General features: G+C 40.2%; 1 protein-coding gene across 1 annotated transcript in view; it reads right to left on the bottom strand.

Annotated features, from left to right (window-relative positions):
- The window catches only part of LOC136885635 (T-cell immunomodulatory protein), a 328,519-nt gene that overhangs the window by 12,627 nt on the left and 289,452 nt on the right, over positions 1 to 26,440 (bottom strand). The window contains exon 12 of the mRNA XM_068230710.1: positions 21,629 to 21,771. Within this exon, the coding sequence (XP_068086811.1) occupies positions 21,629 to 21,771 (143 nt within the window). The remainder of the gene's footprint in view (positions 1 to 21,628; positions 21,772 to 26,440) is intronic.

Genomic DNA, 26,440 nt, shown 5'->3' on the forward strand with positions numbered 1-26,440 from the left:
AATCCAACTCCCACACACAGTGGTGTCTTTAAAAGATTTTCCCCTGCCATAACAAAAAGTAGTAGTAGTAGTAGTAGTAGTCTCAGTGATTCATTTACTCGGAAGGTCAGTTCTTCTACATTCTCTGCTATTACCACTATTGCAAGGTCATCTGCATAACCAATAGATGTTGTTCCTTTTGTCAGCTGCAGGCGTAAGACACCATCATATAGAATGTTCCACAAGGTGGGTCCTAGGACAGATCCCTGTGGAACGCCAGCATCATTTCAAGGTCTTCTAGATCATGAAGTCGTATTCTTCGTCCTTTGAAGTACTTAACGATTATTTGTTGCAGATACCGAGAAATGTTCATCCTACGAAGTTCTCTCAAAATACTGTTCCAAGAAGCAGTGTTAAAAGCATTTTTGACATCTAGCGTTATCAAGGCAGCCCATTTCTCACTGCTTTCCGCCTGTATTTGAATCACCCTCTCAATAGCTTGGGTTGTGGTTCTACCCTTTCTAAATCCAAACTGGTTCGAAGAAAGTCCTCGCTGCTGCTGCTGCTGCTGCTGCTGCTGCTGCTGCTGCTACTACTGATTTCTCCTTGAACTAGGCATGCGACTCATTTGTCCTTCCGCATTCATGCAGCCATTCATACATGGCAGTGCAGTGTCGTGGCGAGGTTCGCAATGAGATGTCTAAAAGCATCTGGATGTGGTCCAAGATTCGGCGTATACGCCATGAAAATGGGAAAAACGCAGGGAGATGGTTGTCAGTACTGCTCTGAAAGGGATACAGTAGAACACACTTTTTTCTACTGTGTTCCGTGGGAAGAAGAACGAAGGAAAGCCTGCCAACAAGTTGGCCGAAGACTCACGCCAGGGAATCTGGTTCAGATTATGTTGGAGAGCCCGTTTGCCTGGAACACAGTAAAGGCTATGGTGACAAGCATTATGGGGATGAAGGAGAAAGAAGAGAAAGGAAGAACTTAATAATATACATCACTCCATTCTGATGTCATGCCGACAAGCAGTTCCAGAATGGTTTGAGTGAAGAAGGCAGGGGTTTTTAGTTGGTGGAAATCCAACTCCCACACAGAGTGGTGCCTTTAAAAGATTTTCCCCTGCCATAACAAAAAAACACCAACTACTACTACTACTACTACTACTACTACTACTACTACTACTACTACTACTACTACTACTACTACTACTACTACTACTACTACTACTACTACTACTACTACTACTACTACTACTACTACTACTACTACTACTACTACTACTACTACTACTACTACTACTACTACTACTACTACTACTACTACTACTACTACTACTACTACTACTACTACTACTACTACTACTACTACTACTACTACTACTACTACTACTACTACTACTACTACTACTACTACTACTACTACTACTACTACTACTACTACTACTACTACTACTACTACTACTACTACTACTACTACTACTACTACTACTACTACTACTACTACTACTACTACTACTACTACTACTACTACTACTACTACTACTACTACTACTACTACTACTACTACTACTACTACTACTTATTATTATTATTATTATTATTATTATTATTATTATTATTATTATTATTATTATCATCATCATTTACATTTTATAGCCTTCATTGAAACACTCTAGCCAACTTTATACAAAGAATTTTTCAGTTTACTGTCAGCCCAGTACTTCTTTATTCTCTCGGATCTTATCTTTCTTTCTTCATTGGAAATCATCACCCTTCCTATTGTCTGTTTGTTGATTCTGGTTTGCAGTCTGGTTTGTTTATCTGTGAGTTTTCTGATTTTGTCAGTTTTGTTTCTTAGGTCTTCCACTGTAATTTGTAATTCATCCATATCTTCCTTGATTTCTGTAATCCACTTAATGTTGCACTTCATGGGGCCTCTAAATATTAATTTCTACTTAGCGTCGACCTCTAAGATATTTTGCTACCAATGTTGCACTTACTCTTCCATAATTTTTCTATTATTCTCCTGATGATCCTCTTCTCTGATGTCCTGATTAGATGTTACTGGTTCTATTTCCTTGTACACTGTTTCATTAGAAGCTACTCTCCAGTGTCCATCTGTTTGGTATGATTTGTTGATGCACATTCTAATGATTCTTTTCTCTATCTCGAGTATTTTGTCTATTGGTGCAGTGTTAGTTGTTTTGAAGATGGTTTCACTTGCGTATGTTATTTCCGGTTGAGTGACTGTTTTGTAATGTTTTAATTTTGTTGCTATTGACAGGCCCTTTTTTTTTGTAGGTATTCTTGGTGACATTGTGCTCTGGTCAATTTTTTTTTTTTCTGTTATGTCATGTTGGCTTTTTGTTGAGGTTATATGTTATGATTTCTCCCAGATATTTAAATTTATCTACAATTTTGATTTCTTGGTTTCCTATGGCAATTTTGTTCATGAGTGGTGGGTCAGTTAACATGATTACTGTTTTCAAAAGATATTCCAAGACCAATTTTCTGTGGTATTTCCTGTAGTGATAACTTGTTGTCTGGTTTCCTGAATATTGTTGGACAAGAGAGCAAATCCTAGGCAATTTAAACTTATGTTGTCTTTGGGTCTTCCAATTCGGATGTTCTTTGGATTAATCTTGTACCATTCCCTCATTATATATTCCAAGGCACAGTTGAACTGCAGTGGTGACAAGCAATCTCCTTGTCTTAAACCTGTTTTTATGATGAATGGCTCAGAGAATTTCCCCCTGAACTTGACGATTGATTTAGTGTTAGTTAAGGTGAGTTCTATCAATTTGATTAATTTTGGATGGAGCCCAAAATTTCTTAAGATTTTTAACACTGAAGGTGTATGGATACAGTCATATGCTTTTTTAAAATCCACGAAGGTTATTACAAGAGGTTTGTTTCGTTTCTTGAATTATGCTATGGCTAATTTTAAAGTGATGATTTGCTCTGCACAGCTTCTCCTGAAGCCTCCTTGGTTTCACCTAATTCTTCCTCTAGTTGCTCTTTGATCCTCCTGTATAGGATTCTGGAGAAAATCTTATATGTGCAGTCTAAGACAGAGATACCTCTGTAATTATTTGGATTGCTTTTATCTCCTTTTTTGTGGAGTGGGTGGATTATCGCTGTGGTCCAATGTTCGGGGAATAATAATAGTAATAATAATGTTTTCCAGATCAGGTGTCTACATGCTTAAATGCAGTAGCTGTAAATCTATCTACAGTATATCGGTCAAACTCCTAAAAGTAGTCAAGAAGGGCTCCCTGCTCAATATCTCAGAAAATTGTTTTATCCCCCTAGGTCAATATTTTAATCCTAATTTCAACCTTAATGATGTATCAGAAAAATCTAACTCTTTATTTTATCTAATAATCCCTATTCTCAATAAGACATAAATCAAGAAAGCATATCGCCCTTCTCCACAATGTTTTCTAATCTCAACTCCAGCAATCACACACCATTCCACATCCCTCAGACCCTCCTTAGGCAATGACATGCCTTCCCCTCCCCTTCAATTTCCTTCACCTCCCCTCTTCCCCCGTCCTCACTTCAACTCAGTTCCATCCTGTCATGTCACTGTGATCTAAAACTCGAAACTGTTTGCACGTTTCAACTTTATGTTTGGGATGAGTATCACAGTTACCTCTCTCTTATTCTTCCTTCCTCTTTATTTTTCTTCTAATTCCTTGCTTTCACTCTTTCAGACAAACAATTTCAGCAATCCATTTTGGAAAGCAAACACAACATTCAACATTGTACTTTTACGTAAGTGTCCCATTTGAATATTACATGATTCTGTTTACATTTGATCAACTGTAACTTGGCATTAAGAAGAACTTTCTAAATGTCAAGATTTTAAGTTTTTAAATTGAAGCTTTCGAGAAGTGCAACCTTCTATATCTGACTAAAGCTGTGATGAACATTTTAAATAATCTGGCTTAGCACCAGATCATCATCATCATCATCATCATCGATTTTACGCTCCAGCAAGCCAGGTGCGGGTGTTTACGAGCATCTTCCAGTTCGTCCTGTCCATCCACAGCTGAAGTTCTACCTTTTGCTGCCAATTTACATCACGTTTGGCAAGGTGCAGATATAGTCAACGTTGCTGCTTCCAGTCCATATGTTAGAATTGGTACAAGATATGTTTTGTACAGCGTGAGCTTGCAAACTTGGGGAAATGACTCATCCCAAAGTAACGGACGAACGGAGTGGTAGAATTTTGATTCAGCTTGTATTCTATTGCCTATTTCTTGGTTTATGGTATTGTCAGAAGAAACAAAGCTCCCTATTAGAAGTTATTGATAATTTCTACTTCATTTTGCACTCGCAGTTGGACTGCTTCAGGATTTTGACTCATCACTAAACCGACGGTTTTAGTTTGCCTGATGATTATTCCCATTCTTTCAAATTCTTCTTGTCAAAGATCTAGTTTAGCTTGAACTTCTGCTTCTGTCTCACCTTACAGCATATCATCATCAGGAAATAAAAGTGCACTTGTTGTCTGATCCTTCATTTTCACTACTTGTATAACCTCATCCATTATAGTAATGAAGGGAAGTGGTAATAGACAACTTCATTGTTGGACTCCACTCTTGGTTTCAAAACAGTTCTACCTGCCTCCTTGAATTTGCACACAGCTCTTTGTATCTCGATAGAGTTGTTTTACTCGAGCTATAATCTCATCTGGTGTCGTGTCCTCCCAGGGACTTGAACCCAGGACTGCTATTCCCTCCGAGGATCGAACCCAGGGAACGTAGGAGGAATAGCTGTACCTGATGTATTAGGAATTCTCCTGTCATAAGAGGCTAGGAGTCAGGTATAAGCATACCTAATAGGCGTACCTGATAATAATTAAAAGATGTAAAATAATTATATTCATGGAATTGAATAGTCAGTTAAGAGTGGAAATCATGTTTCTTGCATGTTAAGAAATCTTGAGTAACAGAGAAGTTTGTCATACAGGATGTGACTCATGTTGACAGGGCATGGTTCAGCAGCATAGACGCAGTAAGAATATACTAGAAGGGTCTCTTGGATACAGGCCTCTGATTGGCCAGAATCACGGAAAGTTAGGCGGTCAAGTACGCAGGTTACCACAAGCTTCGAGAACATGGGGTGTGGCCCCACGAGGCTATATAAGGGCAAGGAAGCCATTATTCAGGGCTTCTACCATTCACTTCGCGGACCAGTTGTCAGCAGAATCTCTGCCAGTCGGTAGGATGATTACGCAATCAGTAATAATAATAATAAGTACTATATACTTCAACGGACGACTAGTAGACAGACTTCTCGCTCAAGACTTGCCAACATTAAGTCTTTATTTCAATTGTACATAGTGTACATATTGTAGTCAACCTTCAGTATCAGAATATATTAACTTCGTGGGAATCCACTTCGTCTTCCTCCTGATCTGCACCTTAGTTGAAACTTCCCAACCTATACGTTCCAACCGCTCGGGAACGATCCAAACAACCTTCCAACCAATCTGACTTTTCCTAAGAGCTCACCTATAAGCTCAAATCCTGTCTGTCACGACAGAAGACAAAAATTTTTGGTGTACAGCTGTGGTGTGGGAAGCAGACAACCTCAGCAGAGAAGGAGACGATTCATTTGAAAGCCCCGCAGAAGAGGCTTAGCTCAAGAAAGAAGTAACGGCCCTGCAGAGTTCCCATTCCAGTGAGAGGTGCCAGCAGCAGCAGCTCGACAGCAGCCTACTGAGCCAGCCCAGCGCGCGGTAGCAGACAGCGTCCAGAGACCAAGGATCCAGCCCATCTTCAGCACCGATCAACCTTAAGGGTGAGTGCTTATAATTTTCTCTTCTATAATGGCAGAGTCAAATGTAACGGGTAACCTGGTAGATAATGTCAGTGACGCAGGTTCGGATACGGGTAGTGTGCATGCAGAGGAACGATTGTTTATATCGGCATCAGAAGGCCGAAAGTAGTAACTCAGGCTAGTGTAACACAAAACAGCCAAGACAAGCCGAATAGTCCTAATAAGACACGGTGTAAAATATGTAAGCGATGGTCTCATGATAGCAAAGATTGTTGGTTCAATACCCGGGACACGTTAAACTAACAAGGGGTCACGAGCAAGGGACTGCTGTGAAATCCCCGAAAGTATCAAGTCCCGCCGCAACAGAATTATCTAAGACAGAAGGCTCAATCTTAATTGATTTAGCCGGTCAGAAGATCCCTACTAGATTTTTAATAGATACAGGTAGTGATGTATCTCTCATTAAGGAAAAGTGTGCACCTAAGGACGTTTTCGTGAATCGAAAGGAGATCCTCCAACTGAAAGGCATCAGTGGAGACGTAGTATTCACGAAGGGGGAAGTTCGAATCCCGATAGGAGGAAAAATCCTAGAATTCCACCTGGTAGGCAATGATTTCAATCTGAAGCAAGATGGGATCATTGGGAAGGATATCCTGCATAATAGCATATTAAATTACCAGGATGGGTATGCGCTAATAGCAGGAAAGAAATATCCCTTTGGTGCACGAGAAGCCGTATGGGTTACTTTGGAACCCCGAACCGAAAAGATAGTGGCTATCGAAGTAGATAAGAATAATGCCGAAGGCCTTGTTGAAAAGCAAGAAGTAAGACCGGGCGTTTACTTAGCAGAGTGCTTGACCAAGTCGGAAGATTACACGGCTATTGTCAGTATGTTGAACACTACTGATAAGGCTTGGAGATTATTGAGTCCAGTGGTAGAACTTCATGCTGTAGGGAAAGAGACGGCTGAATCACCCACTGTAGTAAATAAGGTCGAGCGAGCCGCCTTATCTAGAACAAGCAGCGGAACGCAAGAGCACTCAAGGAATGGCAGTAATAATAATAATAACAATAATAATAATAATAATAATAATAATAATAATAATAATAATAATAATGTCAGTGGTGAACAAGTGGAGATCAGGTCTCCCGTCACCAAATCTAGGGCTCAAAGATTGCGAGAACAGTTGCGTTTAGACCACTTAGCGCCTAAAGATCGCGAAGAGATATGTGCGATCTGTACCGCCTACCAAGATGTGTTTTACTTGGAAGGTGATAAGTTGACGCACACGGATGTGCTGCAACATGCCATTCCGACACCCGCGGATCAACCTCCAATACATTTACGGCAATATAGATTGCCCGAAGCCCAGAAAGAGGAGATAGGTAGACAAATCGACAAAATGTTAAATGATCAAATTATAGCTCCTTCTACTTCTCCATGGTCCTCGCCCATACTTTTGATTCCCAAGAAAATGGACGCGTCTGGGAAGCAAAAGTACCGTCTGGTAGTTGATTTTCGTGAGCTCAACCGGATTACAATCTGTACAGCGTACCCACTCCCGTTAATTACGGAAATACTAGATGCTTTAGGAAAGGCCCGATGCTTTTCCACCATGGATTTGGCGCATGGCTATCATCAGGTCATGTTGAAGCCAGAAGACAGAGAAAAGACCGCATTCTCTGCACTAGGGAGGCATTACGAGTACTTAAGAATGCCCATGGGGCTCAGGGACAGTCCTGCGACGTTCACGCGGTTAATGAAAACCGTATTAACAGGCCTAGAAGGCATAAAATGCCTCTGTTATTTAGATGACGTCATCGTGTATGGTAGCTCGATAGATGACCATAATCAGAAGCTACGAGACGTATTGCAACGGCTAAGAGAAGCCAACTTAAAATTAGGACCGGACAAGTGCGAGTTCTTACGAACTGAAGTCACATTCTTAGGTCACGTCATTACGAAGGACGGAGTCCAACCCGATGAGAGGAAAACCCAAGCAGTGAGGGATTTTCCACAACCCACTACCACGAAACAGTTGAAGGGATTTTTAGGGTTGTCAGGTTATTACCGTAGGTTCATACCTAATTATAGTAAGATAGCGAAACCACTGTACGAGCTCCTAAAGAAGGACGTACCGTATGTGTGGACAGAACAGCAGGAACATGTGTTCCAGGTACTGAAGCAGAAACATATTGAAAAACCAGTCTTGCAGTACCCAGACTTTGAGAAGCCATTCATTTTAACCACAGACGCAAGTGGGGAAGCGCTAGGTGCTATACTGTCTCAGGGTCCGCTAGGCAAGGATTTACCGGTGGCTTATGCCAGCAGGACATTAAATAAGGCAGAAAGGAACTACAGTAACCCAGAAAGAGAAGCGTTGGCCATTGTGTTCGGTGTGAAATATTTTCGTCCTTATTTGTTTGGACGTCATTTCACAGTTGTGACCGACCATAAACCGTTAAAGTGGGTTTTCAGTGTACGAGACCCATCTTCTAGGCTACTGAAATTTAGGCTTAAGTTAGCCGAATACGATTTTGATATCGTGTATAAGGAGGGCAAGCGTAATTGCAACGCAGATGCTCTGAGTAGAATTCCTGCTACCTCTGAACAGGAAGTGAGAATAGTTAGCTCTGAGGGCCAAGAGCCAGACATGGCAGGCAATGGGGAACGAAATAACGAAAGGACGTCGACTCCTAACACTAGGTCGAACGGGGAAAGTAAGCAGACAGACAGACTCAGCTCTGAATCCGAGGACGCTTCGGTAGAGGTGACAGAGCCTGAGAATGAGGTAGGAACGCCTGCTACAAGCAAATCGAAGGCTGAGCTAAGAGAGCAGGAAAAACGGGACATAATCGAAGAAGCGCATGCTTCGCTGGTCGGAGGTCACCAAGGCATTACCAGGACGTATGCTAGGGTGAAAGACCACATCCAATGGGATGGGATGCATAAGGACATAGAAAACTATATTCATTCATGTCCTTCTTGCCAAAAGAATAAGATTACCGGGCCAGAAGTGAAAGCCCCAATGGTAATAACCGACAATCCGGCGACAGTGTTTGATAAGGTCTCGTTAGATATCGTAGGCCCTCTAGACTTAACAGAGGCCGGAAATCGATATATACTCACCTGTCAGGACCAGTTATCGAAGTACCTGGTCGTGAGTGCAATGCCAGATCAGACCACAGAAACAGTAGCTAGAACACTGATAAATAGTGTGATCAGTATCTTTGGAATACCAGGAACGATCTTAACAGATCAAGGTGCGAATTTCATGGCGGACATGTTTAAGAAACTGTGTCGAACCCTACGGATTAAGAAGGTACACACAGCCGCTTTCCGTCCACAATCAAACGGAAGTCTAGAAAGGTCACATAGAGTGCTAGGTGAATTTCTGAGACATTATGTGTGTAGCTCTCAGAATGACTGGGATAAGTATCTCCCAATGGCTATGTTTGTGTATAATACTACCAAACATACTAGCACTGGTTATACACCATTTGAATTGATATTCGGAAGAAAGGCCAATATTCCAGGCGTACTGCAGAGAAAACCTGAGCCAACTTACAATGAATATCAGAATGTGGTAGAAGAATTAACACAACGACTCCAGGAGAGTCACGAAATAGCCAGGAAAACTTTAATTAAGAGTAAAGAGCAAGAGAAGTGTAGGTACGATGAATCACAGAACAAAGTTTCCTTTAAGGAAGGAGACCTAGTATTGCTCCGTAATGATGCTCTAAGACGAGGGCATAGCAAATCAAAATTATCGCCACCATATCAAGGCCCCTATAAGGTCATAAGGGTAAATGGTGTGAATTGCACACTTGAGCTGAATAAGCGAGGAAAACGGACCACTGTTCATAAAAATAGATTGAAGCTATATATTGATTAGAAACGGGCATAAATAGTTGTATTTGGTTCTGATTTTGGCCGCGGTAAACACACTCCCTTTACCTCAACGGCATTGTGAACTTTCGATGACTGCTGATAAGGTTAGTATGAAATACCCTGTCAAGTCACGTGCCAAATTAGGGATACCAATGTTAGAAATTTAACCTAGAAATTGCAGAGCCAAGGATTGTTGGTACGGGACGTCAAACAGTGCACGATCCTCAGTACCCGTCAGAAAGACCATAGTAGCGAGGCTGTGAGTCTAGATGTCAACCCTCGCCAAACTTGACCCACGAGGTCTTGAGCTGAGCACAAGGCTCACTCATGTAGTGAAAGCAGAAGGCTTACAATTTAGTTCAGAGTTAATAGGAACATCGCTAATGCACAACATAATATCTCATTGAACGGGCATGCTAGAGAGATAGCTGCATAGGAAATTACCAGTATGAAAGGTAGGAAATTGTGAATAGGTACAGTCACAGAGTCATAATTCGGTGTTAAGAAATTAAACAATATGGTCAAATACACGGTAATGCTCTCACGAAGGAAGGAATAGAATGAGTCCTGTAGTAAGGCACACGGAAAAACCCCGTGTGGTGCCGGGGATCAACATAAGTAGTCCTGTATACCAGAATAGCACCACAGCCGATCCAGCTTGTCGTAGGAGGCGACAAATGGATCCTCATAGGGAGCGGCCTTGCATGTAGCCTTTAGCACAAGTGTGGGCGCCCTATGGGAGGTGTGAATCCCTTGAGACGGATTCCACCTGGGGTATGTCACCATTGAGCCGGTGGCTACTCAAGGAGGTGTGATATCTGCAAGAGCAGAAATCCACCCAAAGAGGTTGTGAACCACAACCAGGTCTTGTTGTTGTTGTTAGAAAGAAAAGTCATACTGTGGACATGAATTGTAATGAATCCATACCAAGGCGTTAATATGCCACTCTGCAAGCTCCATGCACGGTTACTCTGTGCCACTCTGCGCACAGCGAATAACTGGGGAATGTATGTCCCATAAGACGTTACCCTCAAGGTAAAATTCTGACCTTCAAATTACATAGCCGTTACCCTGGACCGGCAACGCCATGTCTCCTATCAGAGGATGTTGAAGGCAGAAGGTGAGCCACCCTTTGGCCGGGAGTCACCCCTTGAGAAGACCCCGTAAGGCGGGTAGTTACCTGAGTGCTTATGGATAAGCCAGGTAAGAAGAACCATAATCTGCATCCAATAGCATATTGGAAAAGGTTCTTGGGAACTCAGGACTCATGATACCAAAGATTGCCGTGAGATTAATAAGGAAAAATGAGTTGAATACCATACTCATAGGATAGAACCGAACCCGAGACCCCTGGCTCCGCGAGCCAGCGTGCGGTCAGTATAAACAATAATCCCCGCAGAGCTACTTGAATGACATTCAGGGATGAATAGTGATGACCTGTTGTGTTAACACCTTAGTGTTGTGGTTATCTAACGTAAACGTAAGACAAGCGTAAGACAATGTTATGTCAGCATTGCCAGAAGATAAGATGTATTGACTTGCGGGCCAGCACGGCCAAGCATGCATGAGGTCCAGTAAGCGGTCAGAAACAGCGACTTTGATGTCGACAAGGCAACACCGTTAGACTTAGAGATAACCCATACAGCAAGCCAGCAGGCGTGTACTTCGGAAAGAAGAGAGAAACAGAACTGTGCGCGACAGTGATTAGTAAAATTAAATCGGTTATCTGAATTGTATATCGTAGCCATGAGGACCTAAATCGGACACAATTTTGTGCACTATATCAAAGAAGAAATTGACATGTAATAGATGGATTCGTGTAGATGTGTTGAGTATTCAGCCCGAAGGCTGATTGGATCCTCGAAGGGTCCACCGTAATTACTGTAGACGGCCTAAATGCCATTGAAGAGGCGCGCTAGAGCAAGAAGCATGAGATAGCTTCCATTGCTTTCCTCATTTGGGATAAGGGATACAATATAGACAGACATGAAAGGCAGGCGAGATAAACATGAATTAATCCACATAGTAGATACCATAACTAGGACACTATTTGACATGTTAGTGTTATTAACACACGGAATGATATTACCGTGAATGAGATAAATTCAGTGGAAATTGTAAGCAACTAAGCAAATTTCAGAGGCTTTCCGACATTCGGAACTGCAATTATTGTTAAATAAACACCTGATTGAATTGCAAGGTGTGTTACTTCAGCTGCATGAACACTATCAGATAATTTTAGATAGTATTATAAATGCTCGGTTAGGACTAGTACAAGTACGAATACTTAGTCCAGATGATATCTTAAAAGCTTACAAGAAGGTACAAGGGAAATTTCCCAAAGGTTATGACCTGCCAATAGAGATAAGAGAAAGTTATGGGTATCTCACATATCAAATTTCAACAGTGAGCGTGTACCTAACAAGAGACTCTTTGGTATATATTTTAAAGCTTCCATTGACAAACGGAATTAAATATTCCCTGTATAAATGTGTTCCCTTCCCTACAAAAATAAAGAACAACCCCAACCATTTTGTATACCTACAGGAAGAAAAAGAGTATGTAATCTTAGACAAAGAGAAGCAAACTTACGCACAACTAGGTAAGGAACAAGTGCAAGAGTGCAAATTAATAGAAAACAATCAAAGGTTGTGTAAATATAATTTTCCTCTAAGAAATGTAATTACCAAGAGACCTTGTATAATCAGTTTGTTAACAGGTGTGAATCACCTTCCCAAAGACTGTGAAAAGAGGGTATTGCCAATTTTCGAGCTCACTTGGATTCCTGTGAATGATAATAAATACATTTACATATCCCCTAATGAAACCCAAGTGACATGTATTTGTAAAGAGTCTACTAGTGATGTAAAATTACATGGCCTAGGTATAATAAGTTTCATGGATTTGTGTACTGTATATTCTGTAGATAGTAAGATACAAAGTTCTGGGAGTATAAACTCCACCATGAAAAAGGATATTATACCAGAAATTGCGTTGGAATATGATTGTTGTGAAACAAGTTATAGTAATATAAAACTCAGTGAAATTCCTGAATTAAACAAAGTGACTGTAGGTAACTTATTGAATCATGTAAACGATCTGAAATGGACAAGCCAGAAAGTAAGTGAGGTCGAACGCTTAGTGCAACAGCAAGAGACTGAACTCAAGCATAATATAGCATTAAGATATGTAAGTGTATATCAAATTGTAACTTGGAGTGTTTTAACCATAATGATAGTAATATTGTGTTGTTGTTGTTGTGGCTGTTGTAAAAGTTGTAAGTATAAACCCAAGTGTATTGAGGACTACAAGGAACGCTGCCCCAATCTCTGTATCTATCAAAATGTGATTACTGCCAACAGTAAGGCAAGGGTATCGGACGAAGACATTACCGTCCAATTTAAGCAACACAGGGCTACTGGAAGGGCCCCCAGTAAGCCTGATTTGCAATCAGAGTTAGAATTAATAGAAACACCGGAGTCAAGGGTGTTACCGGAAGAGATATTGGCACAGCGTAGTCCCACTAGTAGGAGAGTAAGCTCCAAAAGGTTGTAATTCATAAGTATCATAAGCTGTAAAGATTACAGTTTGAGAGTAGCGAAATGAATGCAAGAGATGTTGCATTCATTTCTCCCTAGGGGAGGGAGGTGTCATGTCCTCCCAGGGACTTGAACCCAGGACTGCTATTCCCTCCAAGGATCGAACCCAGGGAACGTAGGAGGAATAGCTGTACCTGATGTATTAGGAATTCTCCCGTCATAAGAGGCTAGGAGTCAGGTATAAGCATACCTAATAGGCGTACCTGATAATAATTAAAAGATGTAAAATAATTATATTCATGGAATTGAATAGTCAGTTAAGAGTGGAAATCATGTTTCTTGCATGTTAAGAAATCTTGAGTAACAGAGAAGTTTGTCATACAGGATGTGACTCATGTTGACAGGGCATGGTTCAGCAGCATAGACGCAGTAAGAATATACTAGAAGGGTCTCTTGGATACAGGCCTCTGGTTGGCCAGAATCACGGAAAGTTAGGCGGTCAAGTACGCAGGTTACCACAAGCTTCGAGAACATGGGGTGTGGCCCCACGAGGCTATATAAGGGCAAGGAAGCCATTATTCAGGGCTTCTACCATTCACTTCGCGGACCAGTTGTCAGCAGAATCCCTGCCAGTCGGTAGGACGATTACGCAATCAGTAATAATAATAATAAGTACTATATACTTCAACGGACGACTAGTAGACAGACTTCTCGCTCAAGACTTGCCAACATTAAGTCTTTATTTCAATTGTACATAGTGTACATATTGTAGTCAACCTTCAGTATCAGAATATATTAACTTCGTGGGAATCCACTTCGTCTTCCTCCTGATCTGCACCTTAGTTGAAACTTCCCAACCTATACGTTCCAACCGCTCGGGAACGATCCAAACAACCTTCCAACCAATCTGACTTTTCCTAAGAGCTCACCTATAAGCTCAAATCCTGTCTGTCACAACACTGGCACTTCTTTATGTCCCAGATATTCCCATATGAGCTTATGTGGTACATGATCATATGCCTTCTCAATATCCAAGAAAACAACTATAACCGTTCTATTCTTATCCCAGTATTTTTCAAAGAGCATTCTTGTTGAAAAAATGAGGATAGTCTCTTGCAAAATGAAGTGTAGTGTTGATCTGTTTGCTCTAAATCCATGTAGTTCTTCCTCAAGTTTAGGTACAACAAATTTTCTGATTTTTCTCTTCAGAATGGTCTCATATATTTTTAACCCATAAGATAGAAGGGTTACGCCCCTATAGTTGTTACACTTCTTTCAGTCAGAAATTAACAAATTTAACAATTATAGTCACATGACCCTATATTAATCATCAAGAATGTCTTCCATTCAACATATTTTTAATTTTCTTGAACTTAATGATACTTAATGATTTTTAGTTTGCATAACACTTATTTTATTATTGTATGTCATGACTTGTTTTAACATAATAATTTTGACTGAAGATGGTCTCCAGAGAGACCGAAAGTAGTCCCAAATCTATGTAATTATTGTTACAATAAACAAGTACTGAATAGGCAGAAACTTTTTAGCTCTTGCTTTCACATCTGAGTCACCTCATTGATGGGGTGGATCACCCCATAGCTTTTGAATCATCTACATTGAATTCAGCCCAGTGGCATTATAGCCAGCTTCATAAGGAAGCTTTTTTTTTTGCTAGGGGCTTTACGTCGCACCGACACAGATAGGTCTTATGGCGACGATGGGATAGGAAAGGCCTAGGAGGTGGAAGGAAGCGGCCGTGGCCTTAATTAAGGTACAGCCCCAGCATTTGCCTGGTTTGAAAATGGGAAACCACGGAAAACCATTTTCAGGGCTGCCGATAGTGGGATTCGAACCTACTATCTCCCGGATGCAAGCTCACAGCCGCGCGCCTCTACGCGCACGGCCAACTCGCCCGGTCATAAGGAAGCATTGGCACTTGTGTTTGGAGTCAATAAGTTTCATAAATATTTGTTTGGTAGAGAGTTCCTTTTGTACAGTGATCATGAGCCACTAAAGGCGATGTTTTCGGAAAACAAAAAAATACTTTACGCTATTCCTGAGTTTGTCCTTTCGAGTAGTTTGATTCATAGTTCTAAAGAATCTCATTTCTGTTGCCTGAATTATGCAGCAGTCATTGTTTAGTAAAGTATATTCATTTAAACCATATGTGAGGATCGGTACGAAGTGGGTGTCGTACACGGCTACTTTTGCGTTGTGTGTCCTGTTGAATATTTCCTGCTTGACAATGTTGTCTTTGGAGATTGTGCTTCCGAGGCACTTGAAGGGAGAAACTGATTTTAATTTTGCTCCTTCCAAAAAGAGGTTTGAGTTTGCTCCTTTCCTGTTGATGTTCATTTCTACAGTCTTTGTTTTACTTATCTTCTTTTCAAATTTATTGATCATATTGTTTCACTCAATCAGTTTTTTTCTGTACTTCAGCTTGTGTTTCTCCCCATAACAGCACATCACCAGCAAATACCAGGGCATTTGGTCTGCTGTCCATTTTCTTGATAGACTTTATGATCTTGTCCATTATTATTATGAACAAAAGTGATGATAGGGCACTTTCTTGTTTTACACTTTTCTTTGTCTCTGAACACAGCTGTAGCAATTCTGGTATAGTATCCTGTCAGTCAGGTACTTTGGCACTTTGAGGTCTTCCAGCCATTCCCAGATCTTGTTCCAAGGGAGAGTATCATAGGCCTTTACAATGTTCAAAAATGCGATCACAAGATTCTTCCCATGTTCCCAGTACTTTTCTGTAAGCATTCTTATGGCAAAAATGAGATCCATAGTACTTTGATATTTTTTGAATGCATGTTGTTCTTCCTCAAGCAAAGGTTAAACTATCTTCCTAAGTCTCATTTCGATGATCTTTTCCAACAGCTTCAGGACGTGTAACAGCAACGTTATACCCCTATAGTTTCCACATTTCTATCTGTTGCGCTTTTTAAACAGTGGGATGATGATTCCTTTTCTCCAATCTTCTGCAATCTGAGATCACCGAGAGCACTCTATATAGCTAATATAAGCCTGGTTCAGATCACCAAGAGCACCCTATATAGCCAATTTAAGCCTGGTATTCCAGCTGCCATTATCATTTCTGAGGTGAGATCATTGAAGCCCGAGAACTTTCCGTTTTGCATGTTCTTTAGTGCTGTTTTGAATTCAAGCCATGTTAATGAATATACAAGTATCAGAATAAGGAAATCAGACAGAATTACATGGTCATACTCATTAAAAAGTTATGAATAACAGACTAACCCCAAGAAAATGTAATGGAATTAGTTGCATATATGCATGTACTATGATATATGTCAAAATGATGGGGTGTAAAGATGAGAAAAATCATACATCCAAGTGGAATGATACCGTCATACCAGCATGCAAACATAAACATAAAGGATAAAGAAATTTTTAGAAACATTAATTATACCTCACATTTCAAATGGGCAAAGAATTTCTTTCAACAATTCATATAACCTGTGTATATATATATAAAATCATATTTCCTTGTTCAAACAGAGCAGAATCCATCACAAACTTATACTATAGGTTCCATGTGCTAATGGAAGAAATGCAGCGCTGCGCTGCGAGTGGCGAACATTGTAAGTTAATGCGTTTCACTGCGGACATATCCGCTGTCGTCTCACCATGTGCTGCCATGGCCGACTAAATAATAACAGTAAGATTTCAGAGTGTTTCATGCATCAACAATTGGCACATTATTCCAAACTTGCAGAAAGTGGTTATGTATTAAATTTACAAGATAAACAGTTTGCAGGAAATAGCAACAGAGCAATAACTGCAAATGTGATCAGAAATAAACATTAGTTCACTAGATACCCTACCATTTCACGATAGAGGCAATGTAGTAATTTAATATTAGTAGTGGTGATAAAGAGATTAATGTTCATATACACATTCAAAACTGCTGTCTTCAGAAAAATATACTAATACTAATAAGATATTTTAGCGTAGGTTAGCGCTGCTAGGGAGGTGATCCATTTTAAATTTAAATTTTAATTAATTTTAAACATAACCATGTTTTCTAAGGAAGGCCTTGGTAACAACTGTTATTTCATGAAGGCGCATAATGTTTTCCAGGAAATGTAAGCATATTTCAGCTGTTGCTTACGCAGTTTGCTCAGAATACGTCACCTCGTGTACTGATCGATCCTGTGAATGGTACCAATACAGTTGGTCCGTTATCGAACATTATAAATTTTGCAGCTAACTCATTCCTGGTGGCCAGCGTTTTGCCCCAGTGTGCTAAGTTGGGCTCATCAGTTGGTAAATAGCACACCTACCAAGACGCATGGCTAGAGACAAAGTCTCTTATAGTGCACTGACACTGCCGGTGGCTTTAAGTAGCCTACGCAGTGGCCTCCATGGTATGCACTAGCCATGCGTCTCGCTAGGTGTGCTATTTACTAACTGATGAACCCAACTTAGCACACTGGGGCGAAATGCTGGCAACCAGGAATGAGTTAGCTGGAAATTTTATAATGTCCAATAACGGACCAACTATATGGGTATTATAAATTTACTCAGTTGGAACAGATATTTCAGGTTCCCCTATGGGAATCAACATCTTTATCACCTGAGAATGGTCTCGACCTCGCATCTCAAACGCAGGGAAAGAGAGACAACAGGGAGAAGAGAGTAGAGGAACGTTTTCTGATAAAAAGGTTCAGGCTTGATACTGGACCTATTGAAATTTATGAAACTGAAACTGCATGTACACTATCAAAAATTTGGCATGACAAGAAAAATTAAGAATGACTTACAGTTGCCAATAAGGGATTATTTATATTGTGTGTCTGTATTTATAATATGATCAAGCCCACCTCTGTAATACAGTATAACTAGCTGCCTTCCTCGGGGGCCCGGGCTTGAATCTTGAGGGAAACTTAAGACTGGCATGAGGGTTGGTATGTGGTTAAAATGGTACATGCAGCTCATTTCCATTAAGGGTGTGCTTGAAGAGAAATGCACCATCTCGGGACGAGGACATGAATTTATGGATGTAAAATATGGTATTTCTGTTAGCTACTGATATTGCGTAATGGAGGCCTCTTTCTGTAATTATATTTACATACCTGCCAACTTTACAAAACAAAAAATCAGAAGGTTTTGATATGAAAATAAGGAAAAATCAAGAGCGATCAGGAGATACAATTGGTCAAAATTGCTTATTCTACATGTCCTGCACAATACAGGAGAATATATATTATAACACTTATTGTCTCAAAACCCAACTGCATGAGGCTACAAGCCTAAAAATTAGATATCTCTGCTCCTTCACAGGAAGTATGTGAGCGAGATGATCGGTCTCTGATATGCCTTCCGAAAATGGTATGAATTCGTGCTCCACACGTGTGAATCAGTCATGCACTTAGACGCCATTACTTAGCAAATGTACAAAATTATATATTGCATCACGCACCCGCACAAATATGCGAGTGCAATGCTATTTTTCTCAAGTAATAAATTAAAATTTGCCAAAATTGTCTCCAAATGGCTCCTAAAACTCTAGAAAAGTCATTAGTCACTATCTTTGAAATTCTGTCACTAAATTACTAAAAAAAAAAACTCCAAATCTAGCAACTAGTCTCTAGAATCGACTAGACTGATGTGAACGAACATGAACATAGCACGTGAGAGCGAGAGATTGACAATCTATACACGCGTCGCGATATGCAGGTTTCAATAAACATTGATACTTCATTTGAAAGCGGGCAATGAGCGAAGGAATTTCAGCCAATGGCGTACAAAGTTGAAATGGCGGGATTTGAAAACAAATGTTAACATCACCAAAAAAATAAGCTAAAATCGGGAGAAATAATAAAATAAGCAGGAGTCGGGAAAAACTGTCGAAAATCGGGAGTCTCCCGCCTAAATTGGGAAAGTTGGCAGGTATGTATTTGTCTACTGCCTTTCCAAATCCATTTCGTTAGGTTGTGACGGAAAACTATAAAATTTCACTCTTTGGTCATAGTACAGTATGGTATTATTATTATTATTATTATTATTATTATTATTATTATTATTATTATTATTATTATTAAACTGGCTATAATTAAGTCTATGGCAAAAGAGTACAGTGTGTATCTATTATGATGTGTGTGCTGTATAAAAGATGGCCTACTGCAGCTTACTTTGCAAATATTTCATTGCTATAATAATTTCTTTATAACTGTTAACCTATTTGTAAAATGGTTAAAACCGAGCTCGATAGCTGCACTCGTTTAAGTGCGGCCAGTATCCAGTATTCGGGAGATAGTAGGTTCGAACCCCACTATCAGCAGCCCTGAAAATGGTTTTCCGTGGTTTCCCATTTTCACACCAGGCAAATGCTGGGGCTGTACCTTAATTAAGGCCACGGCCATTTCCTTCCCACTCCTAGGCCTTTCCTGTCCCATCGTCGCCATAAGACCTATCTGTGTCAGTGCGACGTAAAACAACTAGCAAAAAAAAAAAAAAAAAGGTTAAAATTCACGTTGTAAAGAGTTATTTTGTGTTAATTAAAATGTATAAGTCCCGAATTACTTCTTGCAATTTACTGCTATGATCCACCATCTTTTCAAATGCATTTCATGAGGTCGTGAAGGAAACCTCTGTATCACAGTATCTATTAATGCAGCCAACAACAAGCATATAGCTCTGTCCGAATGTTAAGACATTAAAAAATAATCATCTGAAGACAGCATTGTAAAATGGTTCTTCTTCTTCTTCTTAATTTATTTATTGGGTTCTGCTCTCGTGTTATACCGAGCCACTAGTCGTTTCATCGAGTAAAGCCAAAACTATGAAGGATGATATATTAATTGTAAAGGGGGGATGATAAGAAATTAGCTGAAAAAACATACGAAGGTATCATATACTTTGTTTGTTTGTCCAACCCTTGTCCCATTTCCCTACGGGGTCGGGTACGAGGTGAGATGAATCTGTCGTGGTGGATTTTTATGACCGGATGCCATTCCTGACGTCAACCTCATCAGAGGAGTTAATGAGATGAAATGAATGATGTGACATGTGATAGTAGGGAGAGGGTGAAACCTGGTGCCGGCACATAGCCGACTCCTGTCGAATAGCACCAGGGGGTCTGCTCAAGGCCTAACATCTCCATCCGATGGGCGAATTACCATCAACAGTGTCATATGTCCTCACTCCGTATGAGCACTGTGGAGAGGTTTGGAATTTAATCCAGGCTTTTGGCACGCAATCTAGTGATTAGAAATTGTATGCCACCACCTCCCCTAGCCTGCCGGCCAACATTCTGATGGTGAAATTTTTTTCGACCAACGGGACTCGAACCGGCTAACCTCGGTGTCTGACCATTTAGATTTCAGCGCCTTAACGATCATGGCCACCAGGCGGGCTTTTTGGTCTGTAGTACAGTACGGTATATCATTATCATTATTATTATTGTTGTTATACTAGATTATTATTGTTATTATACTAGCTATAATTAAGATGATGGCAATAGAATACAATGTGTATCTATTATGAAGATTTTGCTTTAAAAAAGATGGCCCATTGCAGCTTACTTTGCAAATGTAACATTGCTATAATACAGGGACACAAGCTTCTACTCTTCACGCCAATGTGATCCATCACAGCGTCTACCTACATCAGAAATATGACCGGATCAATACATACGGAATGTGGTCTTAGATTCTAACAATGGCTTTAGACACAAATATAGAAAGGGATTCAGCGATAGAGGGCCACTGTAAAATAATTGAATATATGTATGTAAACATCACACATATTCCAGCATTTTATGGCCAGTTGTTGATGAAGGCGCCTCTAAGTAGTTCTCGTAATTTCCACCCGCAGCAGCACATTGCTATACGCACAGAGCCTATAGTTACATTCTGAGTGCTTTGGAATGCTTCCCTTATCTATTTGCATTAGTAATGTAATCTTAATTTTACAGTGAAGGTTACTGTAAAATCTTGCGTTTTAGAAATGACCTCTCCATCCTGAAGTCAGGTGTAATGAGTTAGTATGAATTATGACATAATAAAAATAATAATTTCGTGTGGCTATTTCTAGCCGAGTGCAGCCCTTGTAAGGCAGACTCTCCAATGAGAGTGGGCGGCATCTGCCATGGGTAGGTAACTGCGTGTTATTGTGGTGAAGGAGAGTGTTATGTGTGGTGTGAGAGTTGCAAGGATGTTGGGGACAGCACAAACACCCAGCCCCCAGGTCACTGGAATTAACCAATGGAGGTTAAAATCCCTGACCGGGAATCGAACCCGGGACCCTCTGAACCAAAGGCCAGTACAGTACGCTGACCATTCAGCCAACGAGTCGGACAAATGATGACATGATTAGTAGGGACAATCTAATACATAAGGGAAGGATTATGATGTACCAACAATATTATATTCCTAGTTATTTATACTCACAATCATTAGGCAATGCTATTGCAGAACATACTTGACACAGCAAATAAGGCAGTTTAACACACTGTCGAAGAGTCCAACTGCACCTTGGTAAACGATGACCTTTCTTGCACACAGCATATCGCCAGCTGCTCTGCATTATGACCTGTGCTATTGAGTTAAGTGTATATATTTTTGATATGGCCAATATAGAATGTTAATACTTTTATATCTTTTGCGGAGAAAAGCTTCAAACATTAACTGTTTCCTGCCATGTCATAGTCATTCTTTCATTAACAGCAGAAGAATCAAGTTCATATTTACACAAATAAAAAGTATGACAGGGTTCTTCAACTAAAAATCAGTAAAAATGTATTACTTGTTTATTATGACATTATGGTTATATTTTGAATACTTATTTTAGCTTATTTATACTGTAGTCAGTATAATGGAATTCATTGTTTTGTAAAATGTTTTGGAATAAATATATTACAACAACAACAACAACAACAACGACGACGACGACGACGACGACGACCACAACAACAACAACAACAACAACAACAACAACAATAATAATAATAATAATAATAATAATAATAATAATAATAATAATAATAATAATAACCCAATGACACTGGCTGAATAGAAATCTGCTTGTTGCAGTAATGAACTACACTACAATGGCATTTATATACAAACATTAACAAGCTAACAGCTAATGCAATCACAACTACTATGGCATTGCACTATTTCACTGATCACAATCAAAAGCAACAATAATGACATTCACAAAAACAAATACACAGTGCACGCCCAAATTTCTCTTGTCTTGCCCAAATCTCAAAGCATAAAGTCATATTTAAGAATTTGACCAGCTTACAAATAGTGCGTCACTTTATGGTTACATTTTGAATCCTGATTTTAGCTCCTTTATAGAAATGTTTAAACAGTCAGTATAATGGAATTCATTGTTTTGTAAAGTGTTTTGGAATTAATCTCTAACAACAATTAATGTAAGACATGGGGGGAAAAAGCCTAGATACATTGTAAAGTGGTTGGCGATGTTGCTGAGGGCTCTGCCGGACAGACCATATACCCACTTGCACTCTTCCTTCCCCTGACAAGCCCATACCGTCTTTCTAGGTTTCTCCCGCACCCTGCACACGTGCTGATTCCAGGGGCCTACTGAGAGCTGTGCTGGACAGACCATACACTCACCTCCACTCTTCCTTCCCCTGACAAGCCCATATTGTCTTTCCAGGCTCCTCCCACACCCTGCACACTTGCTGACTCCAGAGACCTACTGAGGGCTCTTCTGCCAGAGCCCGACCGCCTCACAACTAAAGAGCATCGTGCTTGCTGAATGGCTGACACGGTCTGACAGCCTTTGCCATATCTTTGAAAATAATAAAGATTACATTGTATAACTGAATAGTACACCACCATAAGTTCAACTTCGCTGCATTTGTCCATCTCTTTATGCAATCACTTACAGAGTGAAATTATGTTAAGTGTTTTTTAAAAGGCGGCGGAGCAGCGCTCAAAAGGCCTTAATGCACCAACCGCCACTGCTCATGACTTAACATTTTGGAGCCGAAACCCGGAAATGTTTACTTATGAACTCCATGAACTAACCAGGCGTTTGATCGCACATGGACACTAGCAATGATTTTACACAAGCCTACAGAAATGTCACCAGTTTCTAACTGTACATTGTCTAAAATGTAATTTTAAGAACATTTCTGCAATTTCACATGGTTAAGAAGCCTAGTAAAATACATGTAACTGTGGTTGATTACTGAAGTTGTATAGGTTAAAATGTAAATTACTGGTAGCCATATTGCAAGATTCCTGACACATGTAATTCAAGACAAAGCCATTTAGCATCTGTTCACAGAACTACTGAGCGAACTTATCGATACAAATTTATCGATACTGTCAAAGAGAATAACATTACAGCATTGGATATGGCTGAAAATAATTCAGAAATGCAACTTCACAACCTGAAGAGAAGACGAATGAAGGAAAGGGCCAACATTACATGCTTCGTCACAGAGGTGGAGAAGTTCACCGACACTTCATCACTGGAGGATAAGTAATACAATGAGAGACTTCAGGAGACTTTGGATCGACTAACCATAATGGAAGATTATAAGTAATACAAGGAGAGACTTCAGGAGACTTTGCATCGACTAACCAGACTTGATGATGAGATTCATAACCTATTAGATGACAGTGCCTACAAAGCTGGTATACACAAATGCATAGAACACACAGACTCCACTAAATGTGCTATCTTACGAACTTCGCATGAAATTGATAAGAAACTTTCAACAATGACAGCAAACCTCAATATTACAGATAACCCCACCGCACCACCAATAATGTCAAGTACTCCTGTAATCACATTAAGACTTCCCCCAATCAAGGACTGAAATGCCCCGTGGATTGTGTATTAATTATCCAGGATGTGCAAGAAGCCCCTGGGTTAATATTTAACGGAAGGCCATGAGGCGCCATTTTGAAAATGACATTTCGTATTTTCAATGAGACTGGTATGTGGCACATACCATTCAAAGTAAATATTTTAGTGCATAGAATACTACGTGATCTCAGAGAGAATTAGATGTCGTGAAACGTATGATAGGAACGATTTCACTTCAAGTGGATGTATAAATCTGGCTTGTTTCAAAATTATTCTTGACATACAAATATCTGCTGTGGGTAGGGGAGAATAGACAGGTGGCTGACATCATGTCTCCAAGGAACAAGCGAGGGTCAAACTTCCTGTTACGAGGGCGATGTATTTTAGACCGCTCCAAGCAAGCTGCACTTTACAATCTGGGTTTTTAAGAATAGAACTGAAATAATATTTCGTAAACTTCGTTGATAAATTAACATGGAGGTCGTTAATATGCCTGAACTCAGCTCTCTTTAAGGTGTAGAGGGACTTGTTCCTATTGATCATTAATAATTTTATTTTTGGAATTAAGGTTTCGGAACATAGTTTGTTAAATGGTTCACAATAGGACTTTGACGGTAACTTGTATGTCATGGATAATTATGGGAGGTCTTGTGATACTGGTTGTAGCATCAAATACAACCATTAACCCAGCTCAAGGGAGACAGGGCCACCTTCCCTGTCCTCCACTAGAGTAATTCCTGCCTGGCACGTCCACGTCGGGTGGGCATCCTACACTCCAGTAGGCCAGAGTGATAGGATGGCTGAGTTCAGACAGGGACCCAGTACCATGCCCAGGGTTACGGGTGAGGACCTCGACGGCAGCGAAGGCGGAGCTGATGATTCGGTACAGCAGAGCTGGCGGAAGAGACAACCCATCCTCTGGGGTAGTAGAGATGGAACCCACTCCCTTGTGGGATGAGGAGGGATCCTCAAAGGCTATGGGAGTAAACCCCAAAAGAAAATCCTCCTTTATGTTAGGCCCAGCGAGCCAGTAAAGAAGTAATTGTTTGATTACTTTCAATGTACGAACAAGCCTCGGATCAAACATACCAGAAAAAGACTCCACTTCTGGCACTTCAGGAATTAATGATGACCCTAAGAAGGCTAATGCTTATCCTGAAAATGTAACAAGATATACTGATCAAAGACATAACAACTGGAATAGACCTTACCAAGAAATCAAACTGGGAGTAGGAACCCTGAATATAAATACAGTGACCAACAAGTGTGAAGAGATAGTCGACCTGATGGAAAGGAGGAAGATTCATATATATATTTTTTTTTTGTTGCTAGTGGCTTTACATCGCACCGACACAGATAGGTCTTATGGTGATGATGGGATAGGAAAGGCCTAGGAGTTGGAAGGAAGCAGCCATGGCCTTAATTAAGGTACAGCTCCAGCATTTGCCTGGTGTGAAAATGGGAAACCACGAAAAACCATCTTCAGGGCTGCTGACAGTGGGATTCAAACCCACTATCTCCCGGATGAAAACTCACAGCTGCATGCCCCTAACTGCATGGCTAACTCGCCCGGTGATTCATATATTAGGAATGAGTGAGACAAAATGGAAGGGGATGAAATCAAAGAAACTGAGGGAAGATTACAAGCTATACTGGCATGGTAACAAGAAGGAAACAAAGAATGGAGTTGGATTTGTGCTACATAAAGATACTGAAGCCATAACAGATATCACATATATAAACAAAAGAATGACCAAAGCCAGAGTAAAACTTGGCAGTAACAGTCTCACAATAATCCACGTATATGCTCCGCAGAGAGGATGTAATGATGACGAAAAGCAAGAGTTCCTATGTACAAGAGGATAATATTATGATAACAGGGGATCTAAATACCCAGGTTGGAGTAGATAGAATAGGCTATGAAGAGGTAATGGGAGCATATACGTGGATATGGGGGAAGGAATGCTGAAGGTGAGAATGTCGTAGATTTCTGTGCCAGAAAAAACACGATAATAAAAAACACCTTGCCATCGATGTTTTCTTGACTCGGCATCAGCCCAAAAGCCTATATCATGTCTAAAAAAGCACCTTCTTCAAGAAACAAGACAGCCAATAAATAACCAGATACAGCTGGGATGGAAGAACTCAAACAGTCATTGATTATGTACCTAATAACAGATAGAAAAAGTGGAGAAGGCGTGATAGATGTAAAAGTTATTCCCAGTGAATGTTTAGACAGCAATCACAGGTTACTAATAGCTGACTTGAACTAGAAGGTTGTGCGAACACCAAGTACACAGAAAATACCAAGAATAAAAGATTGGAAATTGGAAGATGAGGCAAATAAAAAAGCTTTTCAAGAGTTAGTCATGGAAAAGGTACCGAAGAATGAAACACAAAGTGCACAG

The sequence above is a fragment of the Anabrus simplex genome, chromosome 1 (genome assembly GCF_040414725.1).
Source record: "Anabrus simplex isolate iqAnaSimp1 chromosome 1, ASM4041472v1, whole genome shotgun sequence".
In the NCBI taxonomy this organism is placed as follows: Eukaryota; Metazoa; Arthropoda; class Insecta; order Orthoptera; family Tettigoniidae; genus Anabrus; species Anabrus simplex.